The sequence below is a fragment of the Panonychus citri genome, unplaced genomic scaffold, assembly GCF_014898815.1.
Source record: "Panonychus citri isolate SS breed McGregor unplaced genomic scaffold, ASM1489881v1 Contig00103, whole genome shotgun sequence".
Lineage (NCBI taxonomy): Eukaryota > Metazoa > Arthropoda > Arachnida > Trombidiformes > Tetranychidae > Panonychus > Panonychus citri.
The window spans coordinates 30,331-50,560 of NW_026515508.1; the positions used below are offsets into that span (position 1 = coordinate 30,331).

Here is a 20,230-nt window from a genome sequence, read left to right on the forward strand (position 1 = left end):
AATATTGAGACACGATTCATGGCTACGCAAAGGCGAGGACATTTGGTACAAAAATCTACACGAGACAAAAAATGAAAAATTGACTAATAACAATGGATTCATCGGATCAACATCATATTGGAAAATAATCAAATTATGGTCAAAAAATAATATCAGATCTACAAACAATTAACCAACTATTCAATCAACATATAAAAATCCAATCGAATTCCTTCTGAACTTATTTCTAACTCGATCAAAGATTCGGAAGAAATACTAAAAACTAGTAAAACAATCAAAGTAACGATCTAAAGAAGAACAATTAAACGAAAAGAATCGCGTTAATCATCTCCAAGTCGAAGTCTATTCTCTCGTTCTCTCTCTTCCTTGGTTGTTTCTTTTACCAATCGAAAGCTTTACTATCTCGCAAACGGATAAAGTTCAATTATTACACAATAAACGAACTAACCAGTTAACCCAAAATTCACTTAATTCATCATCACAAAGACGTAAAAATGAGCTCTGGTTATTGTTGACCAGGGGGCACTTATTACCTTTCATATGTTAATGTAAATGTAACAACAATACAACATTGAGGAGACAACGGGCATTTCTTTACTATTTGGTTTATATTCAATTAATTGAATGTTTTTCTTTGTCAACAATACATATCGACACTGGACTCTGGTCATTGCTGGTCTCCTCTTTTGCCTCTATTTTATCATCAAACCAGCTGATACACCAGTCCGAGTCTCACTCTCACCAGAATCTCCAGCATTCAGTCCTGCCGTCCAACCGATTATCCTCCTGTGGACACCTGCCTTCGATAGTGATTCATGGTGGGGAGCTACGAGTTTACCGTTAGGTTGTGATTGTGTTGTCACTCGGAATCGAAGTTTCTTGGCTCAAGCGAAAGTTGTAATTTTCTACTGGCGGAACACTAATCTCAAAGATTTGCCTAAATATAAATTTGAAGGTCAAACGTGGATCTGGCATCATATGGAATCTCCAATGAACACTTATAGACGATCTAGTTTAACCGCTTTCTCTAATTACATTGATTGTTGGTCCAGTTATCGAGCTGATTCAGATTTTCCAACTCCATATGGAACCATTATACCAAAAATCAATCTCATGAATCTCACAAATCAGTTAGTGTTCCCTTTTCAAAGAAAAGTCGTAATGTGGCCTGGATGGTTTCCAATTGTGGAGCTTCATCGGGAAGAGATGAATATGCTAAAGAGTTAGCTCGTTACATTGATGTTGACATTTATGGTGCTTGTGGTTCATTTAAATGTCCAAGTTCAAAAGGATCATATTGTTACGAATATTTTGAGAAAAAGTATCGATACTATCTGTCTTTCGAGAATTCAATTTGTTCCGATTATTATACCGAGAAGATAATCAATCTTCTTAATTACACAGTCATTCCCATTGTTCTCGGTGGAGCCAATTATTCATCAGTTTTACCAAATCATTCGTATATCGATGCTCTTTCATTTAAATCACCTCGATACTTGGCGATGTTATTACTGAGTTTATCTGCCGACGAGAAAAGATACAATTCATATTTCGAGTGGAAATCTCGCTATACGATCGACAATAACGATTATCGGATAGTTCTTTGCCAAATATGCTCCAGATTGAAACAATCAACCCAAAGTGGATTTTCATTTTCATCATCAACCAAAGATCACCATCAATTAAGACGATCAAATGTATTATGTAACCGTCGACATAAAGATCTGGTTAGTTGGTGGTTCAATGAAGGATCATGTAAATCATGGACTCCGATAAATTGATTCAAATTCTGGTCATAGTCATGCGATTGAACTTGAATTCACAAAGAAAAAGATTTTCAGAAAACAGGGAGTTACGAGCTTTTCTGATAGGAAATACATCGAGGAGATTTAGATTGTAACAATCAATTGGTCATGGATATTTTTCAATTAATCTTTGGTTTCTTCTTCATCTTCGTCCTCTTTATTGTTCCCTGACTGTTTTGATTTACCGGTCGCCTTGATTTCCAATGATTGTGTACATTTATCAAGCCGATTCAATGTTGTCTTTCGAGCGCTTCTCACATCTTCCCGTCCATTTGAATCGATATTATCCAATTTCAACATGCACCTTGTTAGCATTTCATCCAGGTATCTATACTCTTTACCTTGATATTCTCCGTCAAACTTTTCCACCTCAGATTCCAGTTGATCGGCCTCACCATCAATCTCAGCGACCATTTCCAGAGGATCTTTTTTCAACCTCTTAACGTTGTTTACATTTAAAGGAAGAGGAAAAGAAAGAAAAACTTGTAATTAAAGATCTTTAGTTTTGTTAATTGTCTTTTTGTTTAATAATAAATTATAATAATGCATTAATTTTGCTTTTCCCTTATCTTAAGAAAAATTAACCGAATCTCAAATATTAATCGAATATTCGCCTTCTAATCGCCGAGAGTTTTGATCTGTTTTCTCGAGTCCACTTAATCTATAAGATTATCAAGTAATCTCTTCATTTTTTGGACCCATAATAAAGTCGAAGTCTATTCTCTCTCTCTCTCTCTACTTTGTTTGTTTCTTTTTCCAGTCGAAAGCTTTACTATCTCGCAAATGGATGAAGTTCAATTATTACACAATAAACGAACTAACCAGTTAACCCAAAATTCACTTAATTCATCACAAAGACGTAAAAAATGGTTTAAACCAACAAACACCCTCTCAACTTGCCGCCTATTCAACATCATTACTTTCACCTGCAATTACAACCCGAAATGTTGAATCAATCGGCTGATAGAAAGTCAACTCATCGAAAACAATCGATCTTTTCTGGGAAAGATCGATTTTTTGTTCTATCGAATGATAATCGAAATGTTTTCATCTGTTTCTCTATAGAAAAGAAAATTTTTGAAAATTCAACCTTTAGATTGGTGTTTATTTTTTCCTAATTAATTAGTTGATTGATTTCTAGTTAATTTAATTATCCTCTGGTAAGTATTCAATCTTTTCTCTTGTCTACTTGTCGGTTCTATGGTTCATAATTTCTCTAATCATCTTTTGTATGTTCTTTTTTTTCATCTGGTGAAGGTCATTTGGATTTCTTATTGGAGGTTATTGTGAACCCGATTCTTCATTAATCTTTCACAAGTTTGTGCTCTCATTTTTTGGTGAATATTTTCATTTAATTCTATCATCATGGTTAAAATCACTGGTCCCATTGTTGATACACCATCGGTTGTATTTAATGGAAAAGTTTACAAGAAGCAACTTGTTAATTACAACAAGTTTAGTTTCCTTGATTTTGATTGGAGAGGCTTAGCCAGATCTAATTGGTATATGCGTTATGTTTTCATCTCTACGGTCTTTGTTGGACTTCCCTTGCAATATTATTTCCATCGATTAGTGAACTCACCCGAAAATAAGGCTTATTGGGTCGCTAAACGTAAAGCCGATCATGAGAAAGAGCAGAAAAAAGAATGGGATGTCTAATTTTGTTCACTTCTCAAGAGACATTTATCCGATTTACCTGTTAACCAGATTTATCCCCATTGTTCATCATCAAGGAAGAAAATTGTAATTCAAACTAATGAATTTTTAGATCGTCTTGAGAAAATTTAGATTAAAACAACTATAAAGTTGAAGTGAATTACGTATTTAAGAGCTAAATGTTATTACTATTTATTAATTTGGTTCACTATTTGTTGTTGTTGTTTTTTACAATGTAAGAATTTCCCTTTGTCAATTGGTTAGACATTATTGCTGAGATCAAGTTTTATCCATCGCTCTTTAATCAGGTTTGGTGTGGAGTTTGTCGATTAATGAAAATTATGAATAAATATCAATTGTATTCTTGTTAGAGATAAAAGGGGATTGTTGTTTTGTCATGGGAATTGGACGATTTTGTTAATTGTGGCGAAGTGGAAATTACTTCAAGGGAGTAAAAGTCCTTTGAGAAAAGCCCAGAAATGGGAAAGTGCTTGTTGTTGGACTTGTGTCTGAGCTGGAGTTTGATTAACGGTAGTGGTGAGATCTCGGGGTAAAAATGGCTTTAAAGAGGCCTGAAGTTTGTGCCAAAAAGTTTTCTCTTTAGTTGAGTAATTATCGGAAAATTTAATCGCGTCTGGACCATCAATATAATAATGAGCAAGTAAACGCTGAACAAGAAAAAGTTAATAAATGGAAAGAAAAAAATAATTAGAAGAAAATAATTATTGTGATATTTTTGTTTAAAAATTTTCATCTAAAGTATACTAACCATGTCTAATAGTAAATCTTGTGTTAGAAATGAATCTCTGGTCACACTGTAAGTCATCTGCATGGGTCGCCCATATTCAAGGGGTTTAAATTCATTTGGAGGCATAACCCAAAAAGCTTGATACCTTGAGGTTAATCTTGGATTATCTTCATCGTAAGGTGAACAAATTAATCCAATACAGGGAATGTAAGTTGCATCAGTATCACCTTTCATTGCGATCTGATAATCCATTTGAGATTCAATGTCTCGTATGGTGGGTTGAGGGGCTGCTTTCGGGTGACTATGATACCAGCCAACGATGGTCAATTTTTTCTGATCCATATTTTGTCTAATCTCTTCTTCAACTTTTCGAGATCTTTCTTTATCACCAAGTCGAGTTTTACAAGGGAATGCTTGTAGAATTGACAAATTATGAGTTGTAATATCCCAAGAACCGCCAAGATAACCGACAACTTCACCGGTTGTTAAATGACAATGGAAATCAATTGTTAAAAGAGCATTTGTTGAAATTGTTAAGGTAAAAGGCTGAATCCTTTCCAGGGCACTGAATGGAATACATTTAACCATGGTATTGGTATCCTGTTGGATAAGTTTACTGGCAAGAGTATGATGTTCAACAACATTTTTCTCTTTCATTGGATAATTGTCAGGTAAAAAAGTTAATGGGACAGGGGAAGAATCAGATGAAACACTTTGGGAATGGGTTAAATAGTCTGAGGCTGCCTTGGAATAAACCATTGCTGAATCGTACATGTTGGCCGAGGTGACAATCTTTCTTTGCTTTCGATACCATCTTAATTTATATGAATCGAGTCGCTTTCGTCGATACCTGATTGTAGACCAAGCTGAACCAGGTTTACTGTTACTACTCTCTGGATTGACAAGTTTCTTACAGTGATTAAACCAGGCACTGGGTGTAGTAAATATTTGCTTTGATTGAGCCCATCTTATATTACCATTGGGTAATAAGTCAGCATCAAATTTAGTACCATAATAGTCCATGGTAAGTACATTGTTTCCAGGGTCGACAATTTGATCATCGATTAAAGTTTTTAAGGAGCAAATTTGTCCTGACAAAGATTTACGTCCAACTTGACTTTTATGAGAAGTTGATGGAAGAGAGTCTTCGGTAACAGTATCACCATCTGATGAATCGTTTCTGTCTAAATCTGTTCGCTCTTCAACATCACCGTCACTTGTGTTATTATCCATGATTATGGTGAATTATTGTGTAACTTTGTTTAATTCTAAACAGGTTGGTTGTGTTCTTTGTCTTGAATGGCGTGAGTAGAAAAATTAAACTCCAACAAAGCAATAGTATAAAATATGAATTATACTGAAAGTCTTTGAAGGCTAAGTAGAAAATAAAATTGAGAGTATTATCTGTGAAAATGAAAAGAAAAATTAAATTAAAATTACCATTCAAATATAATTTCATTGGAAGAAAAATAAAATCAAAAACGCTAATTACCTTTCTTTTTAAGTAGATAGCCGATGGAAGATTTTAATATTTAGTCTAATGAGATTAGGTCCACTTGTATTCAAGACAATTTTTGATATCAGTGAGTATTAATTACCAATCAATTTTTCATTATCATCTAATGATAAGAATGGAAGTAGTAAATTTTGACAAAAGTAGTTCGAAAACACAGTTCAACATATCTTTTTGTATACACAGGAAGTGTTACCGGTCCAGCGACAATATTATTACAAACAGCTCTTTTCAGGTATCCTGATCATAATTCACCTCGGCCAAACATGAAGAATTTAAAGATAACCCATAATTAAACCTTTAACCGAATAAAACAATTAAAGAATAAGTAGAAAAAAAGGCGAGAAGATGAAATGGTCGAAAGAGAACAAATGAGTTTGACCAGATGGAATAATCCAAAATCCAAAAAAAAATTCTCTTTCAACAATGGTTGGTTTATATTCTCCTTTAGGTGTTTTGATTTTCCAGTTAAAATTGAGGATTCTTAATATAATTCGATAGAAAAACCAAGTTAAAGAAGCAGGGAAAAAAATCTAAGAGAAAGTAAAAGAAAGAGAAAAAAGAAAGAAGAAAAGATGAGATGAAGATAGGAGACAAAAGAACAAAAAATCAGAATTAAAACAGAAATCACAACTGATCTATCTTTTGATTTTCCACCAAAAAAAAAGAAAACACATTTACAATCAAAACACCAAATAAACCATCAATTAAATGAAAACTGAGCAACAAAATTGAATAAAATAAAAACCCATCGACAATTGAAACTGTGAATTATTAATAAAAAAAGAATTCAATCAAAACCAATAAGTAGATAATATTAATGACAATTGGTTCTAACACAATGCAAAAAAGAAAAAGAAATTGCATCAACATTTGACAAGAGAAAATCCATTTGAAATCGATTAGCTTACCTGGTATTCCAATAAACAATCACTGTTCACAATCAGTTAAACAACTAAGGTAAACAAATCAATCAACTAAATTGATTAACAATTTAACAAATTAAAGCGAAAATAAATTGTTCCAAAATCAAAAGGAACAATTAATCAAGATGAATTTAAATTTTGTAACCAAAGTGAAAAAAAAACCAAAAAAGAATTAGAGGGAAAAAGGGAACGTATTCTAATAACAAACAGTAAATTCTATTCTCCAGAAAAAGTAGAAATTCGAGCCAACAGATGTCACTACTTTTGCCTCTTTCTTTTCTCTTTTCGGCTGAGCTGTTAAAATAGACATTCGATTGGCTATTTTAACCGACGAGAATTAAATTTAAATATTAATTGTTGAGAAAATGGAATCGAAAAGATTTTTTAAAATAATTTCCAAAAAGAATCGTCTATTAATCACTGCGCGAATAATTAAATCAATGATAATTAAAACGTGGAAAAAGTTACAGAGAAAAGAAATGATTAGATTGTAACAATTAACTAATTAATTGGAAAAAGAAGAAAAAATTTTCCATTAAATTTGCTTGATGAAAATTTTCAAACGATTAACAATTTGTTTTCTTACAATTAAATGATAATCTCTCTCTCTAAATAATTAACCTTGATTAAGAGATAATAACAGCAACAACAATAAAAATGAAAGAAAATAATTAAATAGTTAATAGTTAATTGTTGAAACAGGAAAGAAATCGAATCGTTTAAAAAAAGTTAACCGATCATCACTAATCAAACTAATCATCAACCTGATCATTATTATATTAGTTTGATAGTTGATTGTCTCATTTTATTTGTATAATTAGATTCAATTATCTGTACGTGTAAATTTTATTCAAATTGTTTCGCAGATGATTAAGATTATCCATTAATTAAGTGTTAATTGTTTAGGAAGGTGAAGAAGAAGAAGAAGAAAAAAAAAAGTAAACAAAAGTTTTTCGTTTAAATCAATGATCCATGTAACCACATTATGGTTAAACAATCAGCAGCAATTAAGTGAAACAAATATACTGTTCACAACAATTAAAGAGTAAATAAATTTAGTTAACCAATTAGAGGAAGAAGAAAAAAAAATCTTAACCAAATGATAGACAATTAAAAGTTTAACCATTGACTTGAAGGAATTGAAGTAACAACAACAACATCAACAACTCGAACAACAATTAATCAACAAGTTGATCATGTTCATATTTAGAGTTTAAGAGAGAGAGAGAATTAAGTTTCAGATTAACCATGATAATCATTCATGATGAATAATATTCTGAAAGAGTAGAAAACCTTGATTCAGGAAAGAAGGAAAAACTCAAAGAAGATTTTTTTTTCTCTTCTCTCTTTTTCTCTTACAACAACAAACGGGTGGGTTGTTGTTGTGAGTGGGGTGGAAAGTGGGTAGAGAAAGAGACAGGTAAAGAAAAGAAGTTGTTGTTGATGATGATGATGATGATGGTGAGGTGGAGGAAGAAGATGATGAGGGAAGAGGGAGGGAAGGTTTTTAAGGAGGAAAAAAGGTAAAGGTAAAATATATTAGTTTAGAGAAGGAAAAAGAAGAGAGAGAAAAGTTAACAACGAACAAGAAGAAAAGTGGGAGAGAGAGAGAAAAAGATGAAAAGAAGAGAGTGGGCTTGGTGGTAATAGAAGATGATGGTGGTGTGAGAGAGAAAATTATGGAATCTCTCTTTCTCTCTCTTTCTATCATCATCATCGTTTCTACCTCTACTTATACTCATTTGATTTAGGCTTGGTTCCTATTCTGTTGATAAAAGACAAACACATCTCATTACATTATTATCATTGAAGATATGAAATGTTGTTGGGTGGAAGATGAAAAATCTCATCATCATCAACCCCTTTTTGTTTTTTGGCTCATCTTCATCTTATCTTCCTTTCTCTCTCTCTCTCTTATTATCTCTTCCTCTTTCTCTTCCCTCTGTCTATTAGCGATAAAGTTTCCTTTCCTTTTTCGTCTTAATTCCCTCTCCGCCCTCCTTACCACCCTTTCTCAATCTCTTTCTTCTTCTCTTTCTTTTACATTTTTCCATCTCTCATGATGATCATCACCATCACCATCATCATCATCAACATCATCATATTGCCCTCCACCCACTTTTTTCCTCATCATCATCATTTCCAAAAACTTTCTGTGTGTTGGATCAACTTTTTTTCCTCTCTCTCTCTCTCTCTCTCTCTGCTATTTTCTTTCCTTTCCCTCCCTTTCCCTGTACTTTTACCACTCTCTTCCCTTCTCCACCCACTCCTCCACCTCCTCTTCATTCTCTTTGCTATTCCATCATCATCATCATTTACTCCTCTCTCCCTTCCACCCATGTTCTACCTCCCACTCCTTCTTGTCTCGATCTTCTTCTTTTTCCTCTTCATCCCTAGAATCGAGATTCGAGAAAATTACTTTCATCTTCTTCTTCCTTTCCCATCATCAAAATCTTTATCCATCTCATCTCCTTTTTTTCCTTCATCATCATCTCATCTCATTTTCTCTTCCTCCTCTTCTATCATCCTCCTCTTTTATCTTCCTCCTCTTTCCACATAATCATTTCCCGTCCAGGCTTCTCTTTCTTTTCTTCTCTCTCTTTTTCTCATCTCTATCATAACTTTTTTCCCTTTTCAATCATTCACATTTCGTTTCTCTCTTTCTTTCCACTTTCCTCCTTTTCTTTTTTCCTCTTTTTTTTTCCTTTTTTTCTCTCTCAGTATCCATTTTCTCTCCCCCCACCTCCACCTCCTCCTTTCTCTTCCTCCTACTCTTCTTGATCATCTTCTTCCTCTTTCATTTTCCTCTCCCCCTCCGCCTCCTCCTTCTCTTCCTCCTCCTCCTCCTTCTTTTCCATTCTCTCATCTTCCTCCCACTTTTTTCCTTTTCCATCATCATCCAACATTCACCAAAGTAACAACAAAATCATCATCATCCTCATCATCCTCATGTCATACTCAGCATTCACGAAAACACACACAACCACCAACATCAAACTCTAACTACGAAAACAAAAAGTTCACCCGAACTCTAACTCTCTCTTTCTTTTCCTCTTAGATAGAATCTCTCTCTCTCTCTCTCTCTCTCTCTCTCTCTCACTATCTCTCAATGCAACCAACTATCTCTTACAATTTTTCATCATCATTTTTATCTTCTTCTTCCTTATCATTATCATTTCCACCCACTTATCATCTTCCTCCTCTGCCTTCACCATGTTAATAATATACACATATATTTATATCCTCTCTCCCCTCTTACTCTCTCTCTCTCTCTCTTCCCTCAATAGCCTCTATCATCTCTTTTTCATCTGATTTTCCCTTGACTCGCCTTACACCCTTCATCATCTTCTTCATCATCATCATCATCCTCCTTCTTTTCCTCCTCCTCCTCCTTTTTTCTTCTTCCTTCATTATCTCATCTTTTTCCCTGTTAGTCAAAAGTCTCCCACTTTTTTTTCCTTTTTCATCTTCTCTCTTTTTCTCTCTCACTTTTCTCTCTCTCTCTCAATCTCTCACTTATCTTCCGCCCTCTTTTTTTCTCTTCTCTGATCTTCATCTTCATCATCATTGCTGCTTTAGCTTTTTATCCAAGTTTTTCTTTCTTACAAACTCTCGTCTTTCCATCTCCTTCTTCAAACTAATTGTGAGTTTATCTTATTTGGAACTTTTTGTTTTTCTTTGATATTTTTTTTTTCTCTTTAGAAAAAACAAATTCTCCAACTTTTCCTAGTCCCAAATACCATAGGGATATTTACCACCCATTGGATATATTCAAAGTGCTGGAATTTACATATAAAAACAATTCTAACTGTTAACAATTAACAGTAACGCAAGAAAATGATTTCAGAAAGTGATTTCTACAATCAAACTAATCATCATCACCTTCACTCTGTAAACAAACAACAACAACAACATAGTCTTAATAATAACAACAAACTGTTTGGTGTTGGTCAGAAAAAAAGATACTCATGTGACCAATGTTCATATTCAACTGACCGCCGTGACCTTTACCGAAGACATGAAAACATCCATAGGGACGAGAAACCATTTCGTTGTTACGTTTGTAATAAGATGTTCAATCGAGCTGATCATGTAAAGAAACATTTCCTTCGGATTCACAAAGGACTCGAATATAATGTTAAACTAATTAAGAGGTTAAATGGTGTTGATTATTCATCATCTTCATCATTATCACCAACATCGACAACAACATCCTCATCATCAACAACAACAACAACAGTTGACAGCAATCAAAATGGAGGTTCCTGTTTAAATGGTTACCTAACTGATGGAATTGGTCATTTAATTACATCGAGTAACGTTATTGACAATTTACCATCACAATTAACAACAACCACAACCATAACAACACCAACAACACAATCATCTATCAATGGATTCAATTGTTTAACTAATTTAACAAGTAAATCAAATCATCGATCATTATTTAATTCCTATGGTTCTCAAGCTGTTTTTCCTAAATTTAAATCTATTAATCCACCTACACAATCTAACCAACGATCATTGTTAACACCTGTAAAATCACAATTAACTCAACAATCAAATCAACAGCAATCAACAACATCATCATCATCATTACGATCATTACAATTACAATCATCAACACCATCACCACCAATGGGACAACCTAATCAACGATCGTTGTTAACTATGGTACAATCATCACAAACAAAATCTAAATGTAAATCTCAATTATCACCATCACCTAAACCATTATCAACACAATCAATTTCCCCAATGATAATACAACAACAATCAACACAATTACCACCACAAACACAACCACAACCTCAAAGATCATTACTAAATTTGGTACAACATCAACATCAACCTTCAAACTCACCAACACCACCACCACCCCAATCAACATCATCCTCGCCCTCACCACCATCACCATCCCAACAACCACCCTCATCGTCATCAACATCATCACTATTATCATCATTATCATCTTTATCATCATTATCTTCATTATCCTCTCTGTCTTCCTCATCACCATCAACCTACAATACAAATATTGATAGTGATGATGATACCACTATCACCACAATCAACAATAACAATCAAATAATAATAGTAATTTGTGGTAAACGAAATTCAAATCAGAAATCGATAATTAATCACATGTTAAATCACAATGGCCTTAAACGATCCCGTAAATATCCCTCCCAATGCTTGACCCGATCTTCGTCCTCCTCATCGATATCATCGTCCTCGAATATAACCCGAAAGGACCGAAGGAAACAAAGTAAACCCAAACGGGCTTCAATTGACCCCAACGAAGTTGAACTTTGTGTCTCCTAAACAATTAAATTTGAAAGGGAAACAAATTCTAAATTAACTCACTCATCATGATCATCATAATTAATTAACTAATATCCTTAATTGCCAAATTGTTTCTAATCTATTAGCTCTAATCACCACTCATATTTATATGTAATAATTAAAACCAAGTGTAATTAAGTGTGGGTGTTAATGTTAAATATTATATTATATTGATAAAATAAAATAGTATCGTTGGAAAATCAATTTAATTGTCATTCATGATTTAATATTAATCGATATTAATTCAACTCAATTATCTAGACAACGTCGCCATCTATTGAAATGATTTACTTTCATTTTCAATCATTTGATTGTCAACAATCAGTTTAACAACATTTTCTTAACATAATTGTTAACAATTAAGATTATAATTAAGACATTGAGCTACTGATTGTCAAGGTGATTATTGTTTTCTTATTCAAATAATTGCTCTTTATCTTGATGACCATTGGTCAAGGTTTTTTAATCTGTGTTATTGTGGTTGCGATTAAAGTTCAAATTGGTAATCACAATTAACTTTGAAACCTTTTTTTTTTGTGTTTAATTATCTTTAATTGTGTTTCTCATTGATTGTCGGTGTTTAAACAGTTAATTAAAATCCCATCAAGTGGCTAGAAATCAGTAAATTGTTTGTTGATCCTCTTTCATTTTTGAGTCAAGTAGTCAAATCAAATAGTTAAACTGGGAAACTCTAATCAAAGGCTAATTGTTGTAAATCCCAAGGAAAATTTTAAACCTTTTACCAATTTACAATTTAAATCATTGTTAAGATTAAATTACTTTTCAATTAATCTGAAAACGAAATTTTGCTGAAAAGTGTCGCCATCTATTGGAATAGTTAACAACTAGGAACCAGTGATTAAATTGATTGTTGATTAATCTGTTGTTACTTATTAATTTACCTTTCGTTTTTTTTTGTTGATATCACTAAATGATGATCGGTAAAAAAATCGTCTCGAACTGGAAAAAAAATGTTCAGAATTTTCTATTCGATCTGTTTTTTTGTCGTTCTTATGGATTGACTTGAAGATGATTTTGATTATGAAAATGAAGATGATTGAAGATCTGTCATCCACTTGATCTCAATTGTAATCAGCATGATATTTTTTTGTCAACACTCTTAATCATGATAAGTTAATCACTTGTTGCATTTGCAATTTGATTATAACCACATAGACACTTACATCAGTTACCTTAAATTATTTATGATCAATATTGTTTTTACATCAACTAAATTAACAGTCCAATCAAAATAATGAGTAGTTAATCATTACTTTTATAACCTTAATTTTGTTAACATTTGATGATCATTTGGTTAGCTCAGCATCATCAGTGGTTAATGTTGACAAAAATGAAATTGAACAAGTATGTTTAATATAAATTGCTATGAAATTGTAAGCAATTAACTTCTAATTGTTAAAATCTAATTGTAATACTGTAAACAGAATTTCAATTTTACCGGATTACTTTTCAAGGATTTTTCTTGGTCTCAATGTGGAAACACCGATGTGATTAAATTCAGTCGACTTGAACTCGATCCCGATCCAATGGTCATTCCTGGAATACTTTCCCTTGGACTTGATGTTTTACTGAAAGCAAATTTAACAGCCCCACTTCCGGTAAGTGACCAATAATCACCCGAAGTATCAAATGTTGATCGAATTTGTTTACTCTTCTCTTCCCTTCGTCGATTTTCAAGTTCACATTGAGAATGAAGAAAAAAGTGTTCGGTGTTTGGGTGAATATTCCTTGCGAAAGCGGTTTTGGTTCCTGTGATTATCCCGATTTCTGCCTATTGTGGCCTTACCCTAAACCTTGTTCGGAAGTTTATACTCGCTACAATGTCCCTTGTTCGTGCCCATTCACCGCGGGAAGATACAACTTCCCGGAAAGTGTCGTCGGAAATGCAACCCTACCCTTTACAGATATTCCCAAGTGGCTCGAGAATGGACATTACTCAATCGAAGCTCGTCTATTGGATCCAAGTGGCACTGAACAGTTTTGTATGCAAATTCTCATGCAAATGAAGATTGCCAATTAAATTTGATTCCCTTTACCGGCCCTGTAATCAATTAATTACAGTAAAGTCATTGAACACACTCACAGTACCAATCAAGTGGATACATGATGATTATCAACAAATCCAAGTTTCCGTGATCCTCTTAAAGTCAATCTTTTATCATCATGCTGATGATGAGGATAATTAATCAATCTAATCAGGGGCACTTAATCATCAAAACAATTTGACTACAATTTGATTCATTTTCTCTTGTAACAATTGGGATGATTAGATGATAATTGAAAACTCGATGTGATTTTGAAAGCTCAGAGTATAAGGTGATGGTAATTCAGAATAATTAAATATGCGCCCAGTGGGAGAGGGTTAATAGTGAATCATTATAACTCTAATGATGAGAAGGAAATTATTTCGAACATTTCATCTTCTCTTCCTCTCTCCCTCTCTTTGTCTCTTTCTTTTTTTTCTGTCAAAAAATCCATCACTCAGTTAACTCATCCTCAATTTCATTCACATCACCATGATGATGATCCTTTTTGTCTTCTTCTTCTTTCAAATCATATTGAATCTCTCAAGAGATAAGATGATAAAGTGAAGACGAAGAAGACAAAGAATCTTATTGGTAGAGAGTCTTTCGTTTTTCTCTTTCCTTTTCTCATCATCTTAATCTCATATTCGATAGTTTTTCAGTTCCATCTTCATCTTCAGCATTCCCATGATTAGACTCTTAAACTATTCCAATAACTGATTCGCTATTATGTTGAAGCTGAAAAAACTTTTTACTCCAAATTTGAGATTTTGTCTGAAATCATTTGAACTCGAAAACGGAAAGAACAGAAACTAATTCCAATTTCTACCTCTTTTCCACTCACAATTCTTGACCTATCACCGATATTCATGAGTTCTGATAGGAAAATCTTAGAAGGATGAACAGAGGAATCGAAAGTCAGAAAGAAAACTTAAACCAGCGAGTAAAAGTCATTCATCTTTCGAAGAAACAATTTTTGTCTCGAACAAAATAAAAAAAAAAGTTCTAATTCCATGGAAACTTTTACAACAAATGATTCATCTTTTTTGAGCCAAGATCATGATAAAATCTCTAATCATCATGATGATCATCATTTATCCCGTTCTAATGGTTTCCTTTGTAAATCTAGTTCGATAATTATGTTTTTCTCACAGAATCAATGAGATGAATAATGATCTAAGATAAACTATTAACACCTTCCAAATGAAACTGTATCATGATTAGAGATACAATTAATTATCGATACACTTTTTGTGATCAAGAAAATTTTTATACATTAACAGGGAGAAAACAATTGAATCTCTTTTCCATGATAAATTCAGACTCACAATATTTCATTGAACAAAACTCAACCAACAAAAAGGGTTAATGATTGATGTTGATCATTAAACTCAATCATTTCAAAGGTAAATTCATGAGCTGAAGAATAAGAATTGGAACTGAGCTGATTTCGAAAAGAAAGAAAATTCTCAATTTATATAAGTTTCTATTCATATTCTATACCCAAAAGGTATTAAAGAAAGATTTAAAATTTATTGACAGAATTCAGGGTAACAATAATTCTGATTTAATGATTTAGAATCAGATTTTCTATTCCATTATTACCATTCATTGATTCAAATACTTTTCATCGCAAGTTTCATGAGATTCATCATGATATATACGATACATTTGGTCTCATTCAAGTTATTATTCTTGATCGTTGTTCTCATCCTGAATGTTATTCAGTGTATTGGTTATCCAATCAATTAACCAATCGATGATCACCATTGGTGAGATTCCGAGCCAAATGCCGATGGCACTTTGAGTGTATACAATTAGATCGTCGATATCATAATAAGGTACAACTATGTTGGATAATGTCGGCGTTGATGGCATCCGAATCACCATCATTGATTGATTGTTACTACGACGATAGATGATCCGGTTCTGGGTTGGTTTTAACATTGTATCGTCGCAATCGGGATATGGGGCCAAATTTTACATTGAGCTTCAAAGGACGAGAAAAGATTGTGATAGTAAAATTTGGTCTCATTTTCGGGGGTCAGATATTCAAGGTAAATCTGAAAAAGGCCAGTTTTACTTTCCGATTGTTCTTGTTGGTCCAAGGGTTGAAGAACACCATTAAATGGACAGTCCAGTTTTTCTCGAGTTAAATTACTTAAACATTGGGAAATTTTATCGATCTTATTAAGAAAACCTTGAGCTTTATAATCGGTACACTGATCGAAAAAGTCACTTTGTGAATAAGATGTTTTCAACCTTTTAAAGGAAAAGATCATTTCGAACGGAATATTGGCCTTAGAATAGAAGTCGAAAAAAAGTGAATTCTCCGATTTATGGTTGACAATCTTTTCCAAGGTACAATCATTACCGAAACGGAGGTTGAAAAGTTGGCCAGGTAAGGGTCAAACTTGACCATCATCATTTGACCTGAAGCTTCACCTCGCTCAACGATATTTCGATCATAACTTATTGCTGAACCATTTTTACTACACGAAATTGTGACACAAAGTAAGGTACCGATTAGATTATTGGTCTTGGTACAATCGCTTGAGGTCACTTGATTCTGGTAAATGTCATCAATGGCCGGGGCTGGATGGATGGATGAGATTATCCGATTTGGATCTTTAATACTTTTCATCAGCTCATTAACTTTCATTTCACTGAGTAGTTTCAACGCTGTCGGGTCAATGGCGAACCTTTTTTGACCTGGTCGATAAATGGACACTGTTGGATACTTGGACTGAAAATAAGTGACATTGATCAGGTCATAAATTGAAAAGCAAAGGTAAATATCAGGTAAATAAAACTTTGCCGAATTGGAAATTTTCAATCGAGTTCGAGTCTCACCTCGAATAATATAATTCAACATGAAAGCGATCTGATAGATACACAAGGCCAACGCTGCCGTGTCAATGGTCAACCTTAAATATTGACGTGAATCTTTGATCATCATTTTCGTTTAATTAAAACAATCAACTGACCACTGATCGAAAAGACAAAGATCATTATAAAATCAACAATACCAACTGATTGACCAGAATAAAAGTAAAAAGTTAGCCAACAATTAACATCCACACCGAATAACCAACCAATAATCAATTGATTGTCGTTCATTAAATATCTTAACAATCAATTAACAGTTGAAAGAAAAATAGTTAATCATTTCCACGAAAATATCATTTGATTGTTACAATGTTTTTTTTTCTGCCTTCTAAATGATTAAAGTTAATCACTGAACTGGTATAATGATTAACCTTAACTCCATCATTGTGATTGACTTAATTGTCAAGTAATAAGTGAAACCCTATGGTCATTAAATGTTCATGTTTTTTACCTCGAATTTGATACTTACAATTATTGCTTCGAACCAGAAAAGTTCAATGATGATAAACATCTTCATTTGATATCGATTGATCATGTACCATGTTAATCACCATCTTCTTAATGATTTTCTGCTGATCAAGTTGATTTGGATTCTTATTGATAGATAAACCAAAATGTTTTCCAATGGATCAATATGATAACATTGGATTAGAGAGTGAGAGAGAGAGCAAGATAGAGAGAGAAACTCATTGGAACAAAAAATTATCCCAAATCAATAAGAAAACATTTTCGAAACGATTATTTTTTCTCTCTCACAATTGATTCAATTTCTAAGCTGGAAAGCAGTTCTAATTGATTTGAATCAGTTAATCAATATGTAAAAAAAGCACAAGAATGAGACTTAATTTGATTGATCAATTTTGTGACTTCAAGTGTTGACTGTTAACAATTAGCATCCAAGATGAAGTTGACCGGATAATATTGACCATTGGAAAATAATTGATTCTTTGCTTATCTTGAATCTATCATTTTTATGGCAATAGGAAAGTTGATTAAGTATAATAATCAACTAGATGAAGGAGGAAGTTAAGTAATCAATGATGAGAATGATGATGATGACGATGATGATGATGTTATAAAAGTGATTAAGCCTCCCGGGTCATCATCATCATCATCTTAACTGACCATCAACTCTTATATTTAACTGATACTAACTAACGATTCCCAGGTTGATCCTTTTTTTAGACACTAAGTGTATATATAACTGACCAGTCCGATCGGTTTCATGGTGATCATGATAAGTAATCATTTTGAAAAGATATAATCATGATAATGATTCTGGTCAATATATATGAGTTTTTAAATGACCATTGGAATTGATTGTTTCTTTTTTTCATCCCAGTCAATTTTTCCCCATGAATTGTGACCCAAGATAATAAATATCGATAGTTTCATGTGAAAGTTAAAGTAACATGAAGGATTAACAGAATACTTGGAATTGAATTGTATTCAGTTGTTGTTATCTCATTATTATCTTAAGGAGTGTAGGTAGTTATCAGAATTCTAGAAAGGTTGAAAGTTACTCTTTCCACCCTGAGACTAAAAGGTAACCATGAAAAATAAATAATCTCATCTCGTCAAAGGGGATCAGCGAAAAAAAAGTTCTTGAAATTTTCGAATGAAACTTTTTTTTTCCTTACTTATCTTTCTCAATGGGAATCATGTATTACTCTGAATTTATCCATGCAACTGAAAATCAAATGAATAAATTACTAAGTATTATAATCAAATGAACATTTGAATAGCATCAACCTATTAAATTCTGGTTCAGTAAATCAAAGTCAATTATTAGGCATTATTATCATGTCATTCAATATGAAAACCTTTTTTTTTCATGGGATTTAATTTTCAGCATGAAAACAATTTTCATGGAGAAATAAATTGCTCATCTAATTTTGAAATGCTTATTGGTAATTCAATCACATTAAGAGTTGAATTAAGATGATGATTATGAAAGGTATCAGATTTTGTTGTTTCCATTAGGATAAATTTTTTTGTCTCTTCTGATATTATTTTGATATCTGAACTTTTGGTGTGAGGAAAAAGAGTTGAAAAAGCTTCCGGGTTGAAGAGGGTTCCAGTCAGTGGGAAAGTTTATCTACTGTTTCCGGTGGGTACATGAGTCTAAAGGTTTAGATACAATGGAAGGTGGAAAATGAGGAGGAGGAGAGTGGGTGAAATTCCCATGGAAACGATTCTCCATCATTTCCATTTTCTCCTGAGGATATTCTGAGACAAGGGAGTAACTTGGTGATGGAAAAGAAACTCAAAGTAATGGATTAGAAGATGAAGAGAGAGAGAGAGAGAAGGAGGAAGAGAAGATGAGGATGAAGAACAGTTTGGGCGAAATAGACTAAAGGTAATCTTTCATTCTCATGTTATTCAGGTAATTTTGATGAAGAAAAAGGGATGAGATGAAAAAGTAGAATAAAAAAGAGAAACTTACTTGTTAGAACTTTGAGAATTTTTTTTCTCTCCATTCTAATATACGACTACAAGATCGATATCGAAATCTGTACATTCAAAGTTACTATTCTTTCTGAACTTTTTCCTTGTATTCGAAATCTTGACATGAAGAGAAAATTTATTTTTCTCTTTTCTTTCCATTTTCTTTTTACCACTTTTGTCGTAGTCTTGACCATTATTGAAGAGTAACTGGTCAAGGTGAACATGATAGTGAAGACAACCAAAGATAAGCAAGATTTACCTTCTTACCTTGACCATCAACATCTTCATCACTGTTGTGAATCACAGTGATGACAATAAAATTACAATTCAGTTTATTACCTTTGTAATCATGATGATTGGATATCAAGAAAAAAAAGAGAGAAGGAAGTGAAAAAAAAGTTCTGATTCAATTTAAGAAAAAGAATCTGATTTTTATTCTTGGGACATTTAGAGAAAGTGATGAAGATGATCATCATGAACACTGATGAAAATGAAGTCATGATGAAAAAGAATCAAAATAAAGAAACAGATTAATTCAGAACAAGAATCAAATTCCAATAACCTAATTTACCATTACAACTTTTATCTTCACCTTTTCCACCATCAAACATATTATCTTTTCACCTTCATCATCTTCTCATCCAACACCACCTCATGATCATCATGGTTCCCATGTTTCAAAATGTTTATCTCTCTCTCTCTCTCCTGAATGAAATAATAACGATAATTTAATCATCCAAAGCTCAATTTTATCCTCAAATCGAAGGTAAAAAAATCATCATTCCCTGATTCTTGGTGATGACCACTCACTTGATTATCTCCATCATCACTATCTTACTGGTCAGTATTGAAAA

General features: G+C 33.0%; 4 protein-coding genes across 5 annotated transcripts; 3 read left to right on the forward strand and 1 right to left on the reverse strand.

Annotated features, from left to right (window-relative positions):
- Positions 1–361: 361 nt before the first annotated feature.
- LOC128388836 (glycoprotein 3-alpha-L-fucosyltransferase A-like) lies at positions 362–3,633 on the forward strand. The gene is given in 3 exon segments (XM_053348296.1): positions 362–1,096; positions 1,099–2,965; positions 3,063–3,633. Coding segments are annotated over 2 exon segments (1,155 nt in total). The 5' UTR covers positions 362–624; the 3' UTR covers positions 1,782–2,965; positions 3,063–3,633.
- A 4-nt stretch (positions 3,634–3,637) lies between these two features.
- On the reverse strand, positions 3,638–6,805 carry LOC128388835 (MPN domain-containing protein-like). Of its 2 annotated transcripts, none has more exons than XM_053348294.1 (4): positions 6,634–6,805; positions 5,702–6,255; positions 4,231–5,613; positions 3,638–4,129 (listed from the first exon to the last, which is right to left on the reverse strand). In XM_053348294.1, exons 3-4 carry the CDS (start codon positions 5,440–5,442, stop codon positions 3,905–3,907), a joined length of 1,437 nt encoding a protein of 478 aa, XP_053204269.1. In that variant the 5' UTR covers positions 5,443–5,613; positions 5,702–6,255; positions 6,634–6,805; the 3' UTR covers positions 3,638–3,904. The 2 variants fall into 2 exon arrangements, with proteins under 2 accessions (XP_053204269.1, XP_053204270.1); XM_053348295.1 differs by lacking the exon at positions 6,634–6,805 and adding an exon at positions 6,404–6,519.
- A 3,014-nt stretch (positions 6,806–9,819) lies between these two features.
- On the forward strand, positions 9,820–12,198 carry LOC128388830 (uncharacterized protein DDB_G0271670-like). The gene has a single exon (XM_053348287.1). It carries the CDS (start codon positions 10,486–10,488, stop codon positions 11,971–11,973), a length of 1,488 nt encoding a protein of 495 aa, XP_053204262.1. The 5' UTR covers positions 9,820–10,485; the 3' UTR covers positions 11,974–12,198.
- A 1,001-nt stretch (positions 12,199–13,199) lies between these two features.
- LOC128388843 (ganglioside GM2 activator-like) lies at positions 13,200–14,102 on the forward strand. The gene is made up of 4 exons (XM_053348302.1): positions 13,200–13,211; positions 13,258–13,359; positions 13,440–13,613; positions 13,694–14,102. Exons 1-4 carry the CDS (start codon positions 13,200–13,202, stop codon positions 14,033–14,035), a joined length of 630 nt encoding a protein of 209 aa, XP_053204277.1. The 3' UTR covers positions 14,036–14,102.
- Positions 14,103–20,230: the final 6,128 nt, after the last annotated feature.